We start from the raw sequence: 16,257 nt of genomic DNA, 5'->3' as shown, positions 1-16,257 counted from the left end.
CTTTAGTATGCATTCTCCTATATTTTAAAAGATGCATATATTAATGTATACACATACACACATACACACAGTTGTTGGCTTGTGATGATTTGATATAAGATTTTTAATTTTATGATGATATGGAGTCTGTGGAAACTGTACTTTGAATTTTATGTTTTTTAACCTCCTTGGCTAGCAAGATATGGTATAGTACTTCCTTGTGGTCTTGGTTGTGGCAGTGAGTCTTAGCTCCTAGGCAATCATGTAATAACAATAGGAAAGTATATTGAACAGTCTGCTGAAGTGTTAAGCTACATTGTTTGGTAGGTTAGGCATGTGATATAATGCATTTTTAGCTTAGAATATTTCAGTTTACAATGAGTTTATTGGAACATTATCCTCATTATAAGAGGAACACTTATATTTAGTTTATATACATAGTATTAAATGCCTCCAGTGCCACATCATGCCTTTATTCTTTTTAATTTATTCCTTTTTTTTTTTTTTTTTTGGTTGGTCGTGGGGCTTGAACTTTAGGCCTGGGTTCTGTCTCTCTGCTCTTCAGCTCAAGGTGAGCGCTCTACCACTTGAGCCACAGTGCCACTTGTTTTTCTGGTGGTTACTTGGAGATAAGAATCTCACAGACTTTCTTGCCCGAGCTGGCTTTAAACCGTGATCCTCAGATCTCAGTCTCCTGAGTAGCTAGAATTATAGGCGAGAGCCACCGGCGCCTGGCTTTAATTTATTCTTAATAATATGTGTATATATTTTCATGGTGATTTCATTATTTTTTTGACTGCTTAAAAATACCTTTTTTGAGATGGTATAATACAAAGAAGGAAACTAGGATCAGAAAGTTTTATTGGTAAGGTTACAGGTTAGGAAGTGGGGGAGCCATTATTCAATTTTGAATCTGTGTGCTTCCAGAGCCCCAGTCCTTGCCATACTATCTCATTGCTGCTGAAGCTGATGACATGGGCTGCTGGGCCAGCACTGTATTACCTTACAGATCTTGTTACAGGGATGGTATATATAATTTACACGTTCCAGGAAATATTGGTAATTCTCATTTCTTAGATAGCCCATACATATATAGTAATCTTGAAAGGAAAAGTAAACATCAAAGAAGAATGCCTGTTGACATACATGATAGGCTAATTATCTGACTTGTACTAGGGTGTCCACAAAATCCACTTGAAGCAGCTGTGGCTGCTTTCTTCTTTTCCTGTTTATCCTTACAACCTGCTTGCCATGGCTGCTTTATAGGGCCATTCATTCTCCAGGTTGAATTCAGTGTTCCATCTCCTTTCATCATCTAGTCATCTAGTCCTGGAGATTCCATGTAGTTTCGGGATTCCTGTCTAGTCCTATTTCAGCATTGCTTCCCACTGTGGTTTTTCAGAAGTGCCTCTTGATACTGCGTGTCCCAAGAGTATAGGTGGGGTCACCTCTAGTTGCTTTCCACTGTGGTTTTTCAGAAGTGCCTCTTGACACTGCATGTCCCAAGAGTATAGGTGGGGCCACCTCCAGGCACCAATGTGCTGATTGAAGCACAGAAAGAAGCCTGGGCAGAGTAGAGTTATCATCAATACTTAGGTTAAAATTGCACACAGACAAGGTTCTTTCTCTCCCTGCCCCTTCAGGATTCTCTTCCTTGTGTTTCATGTATCACTTTACAGTACCTAGTAATTGTTTTTGTTTTTGTTTTATTTCATTGCAGTCACCTATAGTTATTCCCTCTTTCTTCCCTTCCTTCCTTCCCTTCCTTCCCTATCTTCTTCCAGCCATTCTTGGATATATATGGGGAATTGGAGGGTATCAGTGAGATATATATCTCAGCAGATTTTAGTGGATGAGGAATTCTCTTCTTACTAATACCTCTAGTAAGGATATCTACTAGATTTATCTAACCAACACATCTACAGGAAGTACAGGGGAAGGCCTGGAACTCAGGAGTCAACCTAGACTGGGTTCACATTCCAGGTCTATCAGGAATAGGCAGAGTTCTTGATCTGAACCTCTGCTTTGTACTTGGTAAAATTCAGGTAATAATAATCTCAATGTCTAGGATTTTAGTGAGGTTCACTGAGCTTGCATCAGCCCAGTGCCCAGTTGTTTAAAGGTCTCTGCAAATATTAGTTATTATTTTTATGAAAAGGAGACTGATAACACTAGGGCCAGATGAAGAGGCAAATATAAACCAGGCTGTTACAATACTGCTGCCAAGATGCTTCCATAGCTCCTTCTCTTTATTTTTTTTATAGCACATTTCTTTTTTGTACAATTTATTTGTTTACGGTCTTATCTGCCCTTTATTAGAATGTGTATCTTTTTAGACAAGAGAGGGAGGACTCTGTCAGTTTTATTAATTGGAGTATCCCTGGAATAGGGCTTGGCATGGGAAGTATGCAGTCACGTAACCAGTATCTGTGGAATAAAGGAGAGTGAGTGCTCACTATGTGTATGTGCCTACTACAGTTCCTGATGCTATTCATGTATTAGCTGACACGTTCAGTCTTTTAAACAGTCTTTTCAGGTCAGAATGTTAATTACTCCTGTTTGAAAGAGGAACAAAAATCACAGAAGGAAGTTCTTTGTGCCCCATCTCAGAACCTGTGTATGTATGTTAAACTCTCTCTCTCAGTAGTGTGGAGGATTGAACCTAGAACCTCACAGGTAGTAAGTAAGTACTCTACAACTGAGCTACACACCGCCCACCACAAAAATCTATTATCTTGTAATTGACAGCTTACTCAAAACCCTGTGGAGAATAGGAACATTTTTAACCCCATCCCAGCCCTTAGCCCTGCATTTAACAGTTGTGAAAATAACATACCGTGTTTATATGTACTCGTACATTTATTAACTTCAATATTTTATTAATTATATAAGTTAATATATAATGCAATTATATACTTATATAAATTAATAATTTATTAACTTTAATCCTCATAACAGTCTGTCTAAGTGAATAGTATTATATATACTGACAGGAAAACTGAAACAAAGGTTAATTTATTTGCCCAGGATCACATACTTTAGACACGATAGCTCTGGGCTTTGAACCCTGGCAGTTTGGATTCAGAGACTTCCCTCCAATGCTTCACTAGACAGACACAAAGCCACTGTCCAGTTATTCAGCTTTGCATTGAGAATCAGGGGTGTGTTGACCACCAAACCTAGGCTTGTTCTTATCTCTGTGAGAATTGGGGAAAGAGTTGTGTCTACCTGTCCCAGGGCTTGGATTCCACCCTAGGGTGATAAGGAAGGAGAAATGACTCAGTCAGGGTAACCCTGGCCTCCTGTTTCTTTTTCTGTCCCGAGGGCCTGTGTTTCAGGAGGGTTTAGCTGGGCTCACAGAATAACCCTTTGAAAGCAGGTGACCAGTTGGGTCCCCAGAGACAACTAAAATTCCTACTGGGAGGTAAAAGTCTTTCTCAAGTGATTTCCTCTATACTATGTCTTTATGAGACTTTAATGTATGTAAGACAGGCCAGTGGTAGGGAAAGGGGGTAGGGCACCTGGAAGCATAGGAAATCTGGCTGGGCTGCACAAACAAAAACATTTCCTACAGTCTCTGAAAGCATTGGGCAGCTATTTCCAGTAAACAACGAAGCAGGACACACATCTGCTGATGGTAGGCCCATGCTACTACTCTGGGAGTCTCCTTGAAACCCTGTGTAGAGGTAGCTGGCTTGAGAAAGAGGAATTGTCAGAAATATGTTTTAATATGCCATTCTCTAGAGCGCAGCTTCTTTCTCCCTTAGCTTCCCCCCTGCTCCCAGCCGCTGGAGCAGAAGCAGTGGTTTTTGTGGCCCCCACTGCCACTCCTGATGCTTTTCTCTGTTTCCCTGCTGTCCCTCTGTTCCCTGTCCACTCTGGGCCAAATTCCAAGGGACCGACTGCTTTCAGAATCATACCCTTGTTGTCTCCAAGACCTGCAGAGTCTGTAGGAAGAATAATAGTGCAACCACCCTGCACTGAGCTCCTACAGTGTATACCCTTGACAATAGGCTATGCCTTTGCTCTTTATCATTTCATTTCATCCTCACATCCACACTCAGGGTGATATCCATACTCCTCATTCCATACATAAGAAAATGGGAGACATTCAAAATTATACAGCTAATAAGCTGGCAGAATTGTGATTCCAACTTGGGTCTTGGCTTTAAAGCATGTCTGTCCAAGGCTTAAAATAAGACTCTTTTTTTTAAATGATCAAAGATCTTTCTAAAGTTGAATGTCTCCCTAGAACTGGTATTTGCTAATTGCCCCAAAGTGAGCAAGTCTTCCTGTGCTGATGTGTAGCTTTGTCTGTGTGTCCCATGTGGTTGAAACAATAGGAAATATCACTTCAGTCAGTGGGATTCTCTGTTATGTTAGTTACCACTGGGGCATGCCCTCTGCCTATTGTTCATAGGAACATGCTCAAGGAACTTTGCAAGAAGGCCCCTGACCAGGATGTTACTGGAAGATCTGGCTGGCAGAATTTGTACAAAGTATGACCTTGCCAGCTTAGGTCAACCCCCACCCTGCCAGGAGGCTCCCTGCCCCTTGAAGAAAAAGTTATCACTTTCATCACCGAACCAAGAAGCTGCTGGGGGATGGGTCTTGATTTCCCATCCTCCTGCCTGCTTAGGGGCTCTGTATGATTTCTCCCATGTACTTAGATGTGGTTTATACATTGATGTCTACACAAAAGTCTGATAAAAATGTCCTCTTGTCTCTTGATACTCTCCTGTGTACATGTACCATGTTCATTGAAACAATCTACCAAGACACCCACTTCCCTACTTTAAAAAATTATAAAGTATAGGGCTGAGAAGGTGGCCCAGTGGTAGAGTGCTTGCCTTGCATGTATGAGGCCCTGGGTTCACTTCCTTAGCACCACATAAGTGGAAAAAGCTGGAAGTGGCGCTGTGGCTCAAGTGGGTAGCCTTGAGTTGAAGAGCTGAGGGACAGTGCCCAGGCCCAGAGTTCAGGCCCCACAACTGACCAAAAAAAAAAAAAATTATAAAATATATACTAAAAATGTGGCTGTTTTAGTCAGTAACATTAACTCACATTGTTGCACTGCCAGTCTCAAATGCCTTTCATCCTGCTTAACTGAAACTCTGTATCCATTTGAAAAGTCTTCATTTAACTCTTCCCCTCATTTCCCTTTTTCCATCAGTGTAACTGCTATTTATCTTCTTTTAAGAATTTGACAAATCAGAAGTGGAGGTGTGGCTCAAGTGGGTAGAGTACTAGTCCTGAGTTCAAGCCCTACTACCAGCAAAAATTAACCAAAAGACAACTTCAGAAACCATAAAGTATATTTGTGCTGTTGACTCTCTCTTATTTCACTTACCATATTCTCTTAAACCTTATTCATGTGTGACACATACTAGGATATCAATTTTTTAAGGCTGGATGGTATTCCAGTACATGTTTCCATTTTAGCATGACATTGAAGGGCCCATATAGCTTTGCCCTTGCCAACCTCTTGAATCTCCTCTTCTGTGGCAACATGCCTTTTTTTTCAGCCTATTCAAGAGCACTTTCCATACCTGGAGACAAAATGCCTTTTACATTTCTTCCTTCCCTTTGTTGAATATGATCTCCCACCATTCTCTCCTCATTCTTACTATCTTAACTTAAATATCTTGACATTTAGTTCCTACGATCCCAGGAGTGATCGGATACCCTTCCTTTGCAAATTATTTTCATGGAATTCTGTATGTCTTTTTTTTTTTTTTTTTTTGCCAGTCCTGAGGCTTGAACTCAGGGTCGGGTGCTGTCCCTGAGCCTCTTTGTGCTCAAGACTAGTGCTCTACCCTTTGAGCCACCGTGCCATGTTCAGCTTTTTTTGAGTAGTTTATTAGAGATAGGTTCTCATGGGGACTTTTCTGCCCAGGCTGGCTTCAAACCATGATCCTCAGATCTCAGCCTCCTAAGTAGCCACCAGTAAGTACCCAGCTAATTTTATGTCTTTATAGTGTTCATTAGAATTGTAAGTTAGTTAATAACTATGTCTGTCTTCCTTGATAGACTATGTGTATTTAAGATAATATCCCTTATTTCCGCCATAATAACATAAAATATACCTTATTTCTGCCATAATAATATAATATAATACCTATTATATTGCATATAATAGGTAAACAATTGTTGAATGATTGAATGAATGAAGAATGAAAATAAGATTTCAGGGCTATCTGCAGAAACATTTGAATTCTAAAATGCTTGTGAGATGATCAATTATTCATCAAAGCTGAATTGTAAATCTTGTTCTGTTATTTCTCTGTTAGATAAAACTTTCAACCCTGTGGAGGTTACTGAAGCCTAAGTAGCAGCAGAAGACAGTTCACATTATCTGAGTGTTTATTTTTTATCAGAATAAGCTTGACTGGCTACTTTCCTGAGACTCATCATAACTCTGAATTGGAACTGCTGTTTTGTTTTGTTTGTTTTAAAGTTCTTTTTCCAGATGAGAAACTAAAGCTCAGAAGTTTAAATAACTAGCTTACAGTCACTCAGCTTGGAAGTGACAGGCTCAGAGTGGCATGGAGCTGGGTTTTGCAGTCTGGTTAGAGCTGTACCCTTCCTCAGCCAGTACCTTCCCATCATCATCTGGTGCTCATTGAGAAAATTTAGAATTTATCATATAAATGGGACCTCGTCCTTTTTTTTTTTTTGAAGCCTGAGTTTTGTGGCTTGTAAAACCTGTAGGCCTGCAGAACAAATGCACGTGGGCATGCACTTTCCAGCCTTGTTCTTCTACCATTACATCTCTTCCTGTCCTGTGCTTCTCTTCCAAATACCCTCTGTTCTGAAGCTAACAGTCAGCATGCACTCGAGGCATTTTCCAAATCTCAAAGCAAAAGACTGTGCCACAATTCTACAAGCTTCTTCCAAGACAGAAGGTCCTAACACAATTTATTGTCTTTGTAAGTACTGTAGTAGCCTACAGATTTGTGTCCACCAGTCTCTGGAAAAGGTGACCCAGCCTGTCTCCTCTCTAGAGTGCCCAGAGTCTGGCCATGAGTACTTGCTTGATAAGCTGATGAACATCAAATTATTTTGGAGGCTCAGGACTGAGTATCTTGGTTCAAAATCCTAGAAACAAGCCAGGCGTTTAACCCTGCTACTCATAAGGTTAAGATGTGAAGGATCATGATTTGAAGCCAGCCTGGGCAGAAAGCCTATGTGATTATCTCCAAAATAACCAGTAAAAGCCAGGCTGGAGGCAAAGTGCCAGCCAAGCCAACAAGCTGAGCAAGTGTGAGACCCTTAGTTAAAACCCCAAGTTCAAACCCCAGTATCACAAAAGAAAGAGAGAGAAAGAGAGAGAAAAAAAGGAAGGAAAGAAGGAAGGAAGGAAGGAAGGAAGGAAGGAAGGAAAAAAGCCTTAAATGTGAGTTCATACACAGAACCCTATGAATGTGAGATGCAGATGATCAGATGTATTAATCACTAGTCTGGAAAGAAATAAAAATATTTCCATAATATAATATGTTCCTTTTCTAAAACAGATGTGCCCTTATTGTTTCATGAGGAAGTTATTAAATGTATTTGATTAAAACACTCATAAATACTGCACACTGCCATCTTTGCTTGTACTTTATGTTCCTTGTATCAGTTTCTCTAGTTACCCTGTCAGATGTCTGTTTTGTCTTCATTTAAAGGTAAGGAAACTCAGGTTCAGAAAGGTAAAGTCGATTTTGCTACCTTTCAGCTTGGGTATCCCGAACCAGTATGCATTTGCATTTGCGCTTCTTCCTCTCAGCACACCCTGTGTCATATCCAGCATCCTTGCTTGTTGTGATGACTATTTGAATTCTGAGACATATTTTATTTATTTTGTTCTACTTACTTTGGTGGTACTCAGAATTAAGCTCAGGGCCTTTCACTTACCAGGCAGGCCTGCCACTTAAGCCATGTACTCCTAACACTTTTTTGCTTTTTTAAGCCTTCAGCTTCACTGGATCACCAGGTCCAGCTTATTGGTTGAGATGAACATCCTGGCTGTCCTGGAACTGTGATTGCAGACAAGAGCCACCTTACCTAACCTATTTTGGTTTTTTGAGATAGGAAATGCTGGCCTAGAACTTGGAATCTCTCTGCCTCAGTCTCCCTAGTGCTGAGAGTATAGGCATGTAACACCACAGCCAGCTAAATAGGTATTTTTGACAATATCAAAATAATAACTGTATTAATAATACAGTAATATGTTTACATTAATAAATACAAAATAATACATTAAAGCCAAGTTACATATAATAAATTCTTTTTCTTTATGTGCCCTTTTAAAACTTTTTGAGTCTGTTTGTGTTTTTAAAAGTACTGTTTTTTCTTCCATGTAAAATACAAATATAACAAGGCATTGAAAAGAAAAATAGATAAAAATTTTCATTAAGGATTTCTAAATAGTGGGATACCCATTTAAAATTCTGTATAAAATATTTGATCTTTTGAGAGAAGTTTAAAAAGTTTCTTACAATCTGATTCATTTATTTTCTGCCCCTCCTAGTATTTCAGCAGGATTAAGTTTTTGAATCAGTGGATCGTTTTAATTTTCCTTTTCCTTCCTTATACTGACATATGCTTTGGCAGAACAAAAAAGAGACCTAAACATGTCAGCATGATTTTTGTTCAGTGAATTAAAAACCATAAAAGTAACAAGATCTGATCCAAATCCCTAAACTCCTGACATGGTGGTTTTGTCCTTTTCAGTCTTAAGATTCATATTACTGACTTTGAAAAGCTTTCTGCCTGGAAGCAGAAGTGCATGATTTATTTGAAATAGGTTACAAGGGGTAAGCAACATGGAGGAGTAGAAAGAATGGAGTCTAGCATGATTTGGATTTGAATTCCAGTGCTGTCACACAGGCATACACACAATTCAGAGCCTCAGTTTCCTCAGTGGAAAATGAGGGTCTACTTTGAAGAGTTTGTGTGAGGATGACTGAATACTCAACATGGCGTAGAGGGGTTTTAATAATAATAGTAATGAGAACCAGTTTTATTTGGAGAACATTTTCTAGTAATTGAATTCGGAAGAAGTTATTTATAAAACAGCTGTCCACTTTGTCTTCCGAGCTTTTTCTTCCTCAAAATTCTCATTTACTTTTTTTTGTTATCAGAAAAAATGTCAGGTAAATGCCTCCTAATGTTCAGCGGCTGATCATGGACCGGGAACTTGGGATTGTCCTTACTCAACAAGAACCATGTTGATTTGAGGGTCAGGAAACATGCCAGTGGTGACCATTTTAGGGAAGAGAAATTTTGTTGTACTACAACCAGTGACTTATGAGATAGGACTTCCTTAGCTTTGACTGAATGTGACTTCCTTCCTAGCATTTGAACACAGGTCCTTGCTGAGTTCAAACTCTGGGTTCACTTGAACCACACTTTCAAGCTGACTTTTTGCTGTTTATTATAAAATAGACTTTTTGCCTGAGCAGGCTTTAAACTGTGATCCTTGAGATCTTAGCCCTATGAATAGCTAGGATGATAGCTACTGGTGTTTGGCCTACGTGTGAGTTTGAATAAGATACCAAACTTCTTGGGCTTCATTTTATTCACCAATATAATGGGTTTCATAGCCTCTTTATAAACGGATGATCCCTTTATAAGACAGCCTTTTCAGTAAATGGTGCTGGCAAAATTGGTTAAACACTTGTAGAAAACTAAAGTTAGATCCGTATATATCATCCTGCACCAGAATAAACTCCAAATGGATCAAAGACCTCGAAATAAAAGCAGACACCCTAAAACATTACAGGAAGGAATAGAAGAAACTCTAGGGTTCCTTGGCACAGGCCGAAATTTTCTTAGTAGAGACCCAGAAACACAACAAATCAAAGAAAGGTTGTACAAATGGGATTGCATGAAACTGCAGAGATTCTGCAAGGTAAAGGACATTGCTAGCAAGATCAGCAGAAAGCCCACGGACTGGGAGTAGATCTTCACTAGTCATACAATGGACAAAGGTCTCATCTAAAATATACTTAGAACTCAACAAACTAAATCCCCCAACAACAGATCCTCAAACAACTGCCTGATTAATAAATGGGCTAACGACTTAAGAGAGACTTCTCTGAAGAGGAAATAAGAATGGCCAATAGACATATGAAGAAATGTTCAACTTCTCTAGTCATAAAAGAAATGCAAATCAAGATAGTGTTGAGATTCCACCTCACCCCAGTTAGAATGGCTATAATCAAGAAATCTAGTAATAACAGATGCTGGAGGGGATGTGGCTAGAGGGGAACCCTACTGTATTGTTGGTGGGAGGAGTGTAAAACTTGTTCAACTACTTTGGAAAGCAGTATAGAAGTTCCTCAAAAGACTCCACATAGAGCTTCCCTATGACCCAGCAATCCCATTTTTGGGCTTTTACCCAAATGATCACAAGCAAGGTCATATCAAAGCTACCAGCACAACCATGTTAATTGCAGCATTATTTACCTTAGCTAAGATATGGAACCAGCCCCAGTGCCCCTCCGTAGATGAATGGATCAAGATAATGTGGTATATATATACAATGGAATTCTATGCCTCTGTCAGCAAGAATGACATTGCCTCATTTGTTAGGAAATGGAAAGATTTCGAAAAAATTGTATTAAGTGAAGTAAGCCAGGCCCAAAGAAACATAGGTCCCATGGTTTCCCTTGTTTGTAGTGACTAGTACATTTCTAGGACAAGCAGAGAAGGTCAAAGGCTATGTACATATGACCAAATGAGATAATGTTAAGCAAAATGTACCCCATGACAGGGTCACAAGTGTTTTTTTCTTTCTTGCTAGTGTTTTTAATGTACTTAGAAAGCACTACGTGATTCTTTTGTTTCTTTGGTATGTTATTCCCCCACAGTATAACCCCTGTTTTCGTGCTCTGCACCTTGTATGTACATTTTTGTAATTTGGGGAGGGGAAGGGATATTGTGGAACATTTAAATGAAGATGCAGTTTGACCCATTGTGAGATAAGATGTACAGGACACTATGTTGAAAAGGAACTTTACAATGTCGGGGGTGGCGGCAGCGGGAGGAGTTGGGGAGGTGGGGAGGGAAGTGATGGTGGGGGAAAACAAAGGAGGAGGTAACAATGTTCACTGTGAAATGTACTCATTACCCTACTATGTAACTGTAACCCCTCTGTACAACATTTTTACAATAAATATATGTTTATATTAAAAAAAGTTTTTCAAAAAAAAAAGATCTTCCAGAATATGACTTTTCAGCCTTTCTCTTGTGACTCATTTTTAAAAAGATTTTAAAAATTAGCATACATTAGTTGTACAGGGACGATTTCACTGTGACATTTCCATACACGAATACAATTTTCCCATCAGCTTCCTTCCCTTTATCACTCTCTTATCCCTTTCTCTCTTCTTTTTAAAATAATTTCTATTTTCATATGTGCATATAAAGTACTTCAACCTTGTCACTCATTTTTTGGTTATCTGTGCTCCCATCTGCAAATGAAATATGATTTTTTTTTTACCTCATAAAGCCTTTATAAATGCTCTTTTCTCCTGGAAATCTTCTTTCCCCTGCCAGTACAGACAACTTAGACTGATTCTCCAAGTCTAGAGAGAACAGTTGTTTATTTCTTGCTCTTGCTGCCTATTAGATCATGTTGATCACATCATTATCCTCGGTCTCAAGCTGATGGAAGCTTCATCTCCATAAGTTCAGTGGCCAGGGGAAAGGAAGTGAGGTGAGGTAACATGTATCACTTCTGCTCACTTCTCATTGGTGAATGCAAACTGTACAGGCTAAATCAGAAGAGGGGCGACATATTCCTACTATGTGTCAGAGGATGAGAACAAGAATACTGGTGAACAGCAGTGAATACTAGTATCTAGACACCATTTCTCTGGGGAAATCTTCCTTCACTGCCCTCTTCCTAAACTTGGGCAGCTCCTGCTGAGTGAGCTGAGCTGCTTTTCCTACGGCACCTGGTCCTTCCCCATTTGTCTTACTGTAGTATTTATCAGTGTTAGTAGATGCCTCTTGTCTCTCTCCCCAACTAAGCTCTTGGAGAGCAGGTCATAGGTCCATCACTTTCATCCTAGCTTGCTCAGAGCCTAACTTTGGTTTTGGTAGAGAGTGAGTAGCACTCAATTTGTACAAGATCTAGCAAGGAAGGCAGGAAAAATGTGCTGAGCTGCTTTGCTAGATTGTCGTGAAGATCAAATAAATGTAAAATAATAACTGACTGGTGGTGGTTATAAGGACCTTTGTCAAAAGTGCCAGTCCTAATGCTTTGTTGTTAGCCTCTGTTTGTTCATATCAGGGAAAAACTAGTAGTAAAAATAGTCGTTAACTTATTATAGTATAATGGATTTCATTTTTACACTTCAAACATACACACAATGTACTTCAGTACCCCATTGCCTTCTCTTGTTCCCCATCTCTTTCTTCCTGGATCCCTCAGATATCCCCATTTGCATATTTATGTCTTTTTGTTGGTTGGTTTGTTGGCTTGTTTTTAGGTCTATATTCTACTTATGAAAGAAACATGATATACTTGTCTTTCTGCCTCTGGATTATACTATAAAGTGGTACTTCTACTGGCTTTTCTTTGCTAACTCACCAGGAACTGTGAAGATCATCATCTGACAAGTAAAGTTACAGAGTATTGAGCTAGTAAACAAAATGGTGTTAAATTCTTGGCTGGAGGTTAATGTATAGAATGATTTTGCTGGAAGGTTGTAGTTTTATTGTTTATTTGTTTGTTTCTCTTTTATCAGAGTAACCAGGGAACACAGGGAAATGCTGGTGAAACTGGCCAAACAGAATACCAACAAGGCCAAAGACTCTTTACGGAGAGTACGTAGCAATGCAATTAATAAGCTGAAGAAATCAAAGGACAAGACCTCAGAGGATACCATTAGACTCATAGAGAAGCAGGTACTGTTACCAAGAGATGTAGTGTTTATGTGCCTGACCTAAAGAATTACTTGTTGGGGCTGGGAAGGTGGCCTAGTGGTAGAGTGCTTGCCTTCCATGCATGAGGCCCTGGATTCAATTCCTTAACACTACATAAGCAGAAAAAGCTGGAAGTGGCGCTGTGGCTCAAGTGGTAGAGTGCTAGCCTTGAGCTGAAGAGCTGAGGAACAGTGCTCACGCCCAGAGTTCAGGCCCCACAACCACCCCCCTGCCCCCCCAAAAAAGAGAATTATTTGTTCAGTTAAATCAGAAGCCTCTGGTCCTTACATTCACGGGGTCAACATTTACTAAATCTGTTCTGGATATAGCCCTGTGCCAGATCCCAAAGGACTCATGGAAGAAGACATGATGCTAGAGCTTTTCCTTTGCACCAGCTCTGTGCTGAATCCTTTATCCTCATCACTACAAAACTCTGAGATAGGGGTTAGGGTTGTAGCTCAGTGCCCAGTGGCAGAATACTTTCATAGTATGCAGAAGGTCCTGGGTTCAATCCCCAGCATCAAAACAACAAGGTAGTGAGACAGTTTCAGTAACATGCCCAAGTCACACTATTTGGTAAGTGGTAGAGATGGGATCTAGACACAGAGCAACACATTTCAGAGCCCACTTGCTAACACTCTCTTGTCTGGTTCTCTGGTTGCTGAGAAGTGAGCACTTATGATCTCAGTGTGCTGAGTAGTGGCACTTGAGTCCTAGAGGAATTCCTGGAATAATATGGAGAAAAGAGGAAGAATGGTAGGATAGCATATGCTTGGTATAGTGGTCGAGTATCACATTATGCATCTAGGTCATTGGGGCCCAAGCCTTGGAGGAGGCTACAGAATGAACAGAGAAGGCAGTGAGCACATCACAGAAGGTCTTTTATACCAAACTTGGAAATTTAACTTTATGTCCAGAAGTTTTCATGTCATCTGGGCATCTGCCTCAGGAACCTGTGGTTACAATAATTTTGTGTAGGAGCTACTCCAAAACTTGGTGATTTACAATATCAAAGCATTATTTTTTTATTGTGAAAATACTGTACAGAGGGATTACAATTACATGGGCAAGATAATGAATACATTTCTTATCAAGCATTGTAGCCTCCTCTTTTGTTTCCCCTTCCCATCCATTCCCATCCTTCCCCGCCCCCCCCACCCAATCCGCCCCCCCCACCGAAGTTGTAAAGTTTGTTCTCGACATAACGACTTGTACATCTCATTGTTACAATGGGTCCACCTGTATCCCTAGTTAAACGATTTGTTTTTCCCCTTCCCCTCTACAAATTATACCGACATCAAATACAGTGAAAGCAGGGGATATACTGTGGGGGAGGGACATACAAAGCAACAAAGAAATAATCTTATAAATGTGTTAGAAACAATCGCATGAAAGAAAAAAAAAACATTTCTTAGGGTTCATTTCCCTAACATCACCTTATCTGACCTTTTCTGCTTGACTCAGACATATACTAGATATTGCAAATAAGGGAAACCATGGGACCTATGTTTCTTTGTGCCTGGCTTACTTCACTTAATATAATTTTTTTTCCAAGCCTTTCCATTTCCTAACAAATGGGGCAATGTCATTCTTTCTGATGGAGGCATAGCTTCCATTGTGTATATATACCACATTTTCTTGATCCATTCATCTACTGAGGGGCATATGGGTTGGTTCCATATCTTAGCTATAGTAAATAATCAAAGCATTATTTTTTGTTCACATTTCTATGGGCCATATTCTATTGGAACATGTATATTTTGAAAGTTCCCCAGATAATTCTGCAAAAGCTTGTGGAAGGTAGCTATTCTAGACTAGGCTCTCAGTAGGCTTCAAATCTTGGATTGGGCTCGTCTGCTTTATATAGCTCCAGTCTTCAAGAGTTAACAAGTGTCCTGGGGCATCATTCCTCAGCAGCAGCAAATGCCCAAGACAACACATTCAGCCACTGAAGCACATCTTAAGCACTGCTCCTGGCAAAGCCCAATGATCAAAAGCAAGCCACGTGAGCCAAACCCACTCTTTTTCTAACAGGGAAGTATGGATGTTCACGACAGTCTAAGGGAACAGCACCTTATAAAACTGCAGGCATCTGATGCCTTATTCTGAGATTAAGTTAGTGAATCTGGAGTGGGGCCCAAGAGTTTTTAAACTTCAAGAAGACTTTTGTACAGTAACTGTCTTGAAAAATTTCTTTGGTAGGGAGATCACATCTGTGTTTATGAGACATGACTATTGTGGCCAGGTAGATAACATTGGGAGAGATGAAACTGGAGGCAAGGAGACAATTGCAGAAATCCAGACAGGAATTAATGATGACCTGAGCCTGAGCAGTATCACTGGTAAGTGAGCGGGGAGGTGAATTTACCAGTATTTGGAGGTAGATTAGTAATGTTATAATAATGTTTAGTGTCATGTGAAGGGCTTGAGAGGCTCTGAAGCCTGCAATGAAAATGTCATATGTAGGAAGGATGAATAGAAATGTGGACAGGATGAAAGTAAAAAAGGAAGAAGCTTGAGTACAAGTTTGGGGACTCCTTAGGAGTCCACAAAGTGACTTACAGCTTTCCTTCTGGACCAGCAGTTAGCACTGGTTATTGGAGGGCCAGCCAAAACAATCGCCTGGAAGGAATTTTAGATGGATTCCAGAGCTTTGCCCCCTGTTTTCTGATTCTGTATATCTCCCTAGCAATGTTTATTGTTGTATGTTTGTTTGCTGGCCCTGGACTTGAATTCAGGGCCTGGGTGCTGTCCCTGAGCATTTTCAGCTTGAGGCTAGTATTCTACCATTTGAGCCACAAATCTGCTTTTGACACCCCCCCCCTCCACACACACTTTTTTGGTGATTAATTGGTGATAAGACTATCACAAACTTTTCTCCCAGGGCTGGCTTTGAACTGCAATCCTCAGACCTCAGCCCCCTGAGTAACTAGAATTTAGGAATGAGCCACCGGTGCCTGGCTTACAATATATATTTTTAAGAAGCTCCCCAGATAATTCTGTAAAAGCACATGTGAAGGTAAGGACCTAAGAAACCCCTTAATACGAAGAAAGGAAGGGGAGAAAAAAGAAAAGAATATTTTTTTTTGTTTGGGTTTTTTTTTTAACTGTATTTTTTTTGTCTTTTCTTTTTTGGTACTGGGGATCGAACCCAGGACGTTGCACTTGCTAGGCAAGCGCTTTGCCACTGAGCTACATCCCAGCCCGAAAAGAATATTTTTATACTTCATGAAGTTGCTTGACTCCTTGAGTTTCATTTTGTTTTGCTGTATTAATGCTCAAAGCTCACCTCTTGCAATTGTTCTGCCCTCCTTTTCTCTGCATTAGCTCAAAAAGGACATTCAGATTGGGCTGGTTGCT

At 40.0% G+C, this 16,257-nt stretch overlaps 1 protein-coding gene across 7 annotated transcripts in view; it reads left to right on the top strand.

The window, feature by feature from the left end:
- Positions 1 to 16,257, top strand: part of LOC138803168 (ribosome-recycling factor, mitochondrial) — a 60,326-nt gene that overhangs the window by 34,625 nt on the left and 9,444 nt on the right. For 5 of the 7 annotated variants that reach the window (XR_011364886.1, XR_011364887.1, XM_069986994.1 and 2 more), the window contains one exon: positions 12,720 to 12,879. The exons of the other annotated variants lie outside the window; for them this stretch is intronic. Coding sequence is in view for 3 of the 5 variants with exons in the window: in XM_069986994.1 (XP_069843095.1) it covers positions 12,720 to 12,879 (160 nt within the window). In the remaining 2 variants the exon portion in view is untranslated. The remainder of the gene's footprint in view (positions 1 to 12,719; positions 12,880 to 16,257) is intronic. 7 annotated transcript variants of the gene reach the window in all.

This window comes from Dipodomys merriami, unplaced genomic scaffold, assembly GCF_024711535.1.
Source record: "Dipodomys merriami isolate MVZ:Mamm:240054 unplaced genomic scaffold, mDipMer1.0.p SCAF_336, whole genome shotgun sequence".
In the NCBI taxonomy this organism is placed as follows: domain Eukaryota; kingdom Metazoa; phylum Chordata; class Mammalia; order Rodentia; family Heteromyidae; genus Dipodomys; species Dipodomys merriami.
Note: the sequence above shows the minus strand (reverse complement) of the source record. Positions and strands in the feature narration are given on the sequence as shown.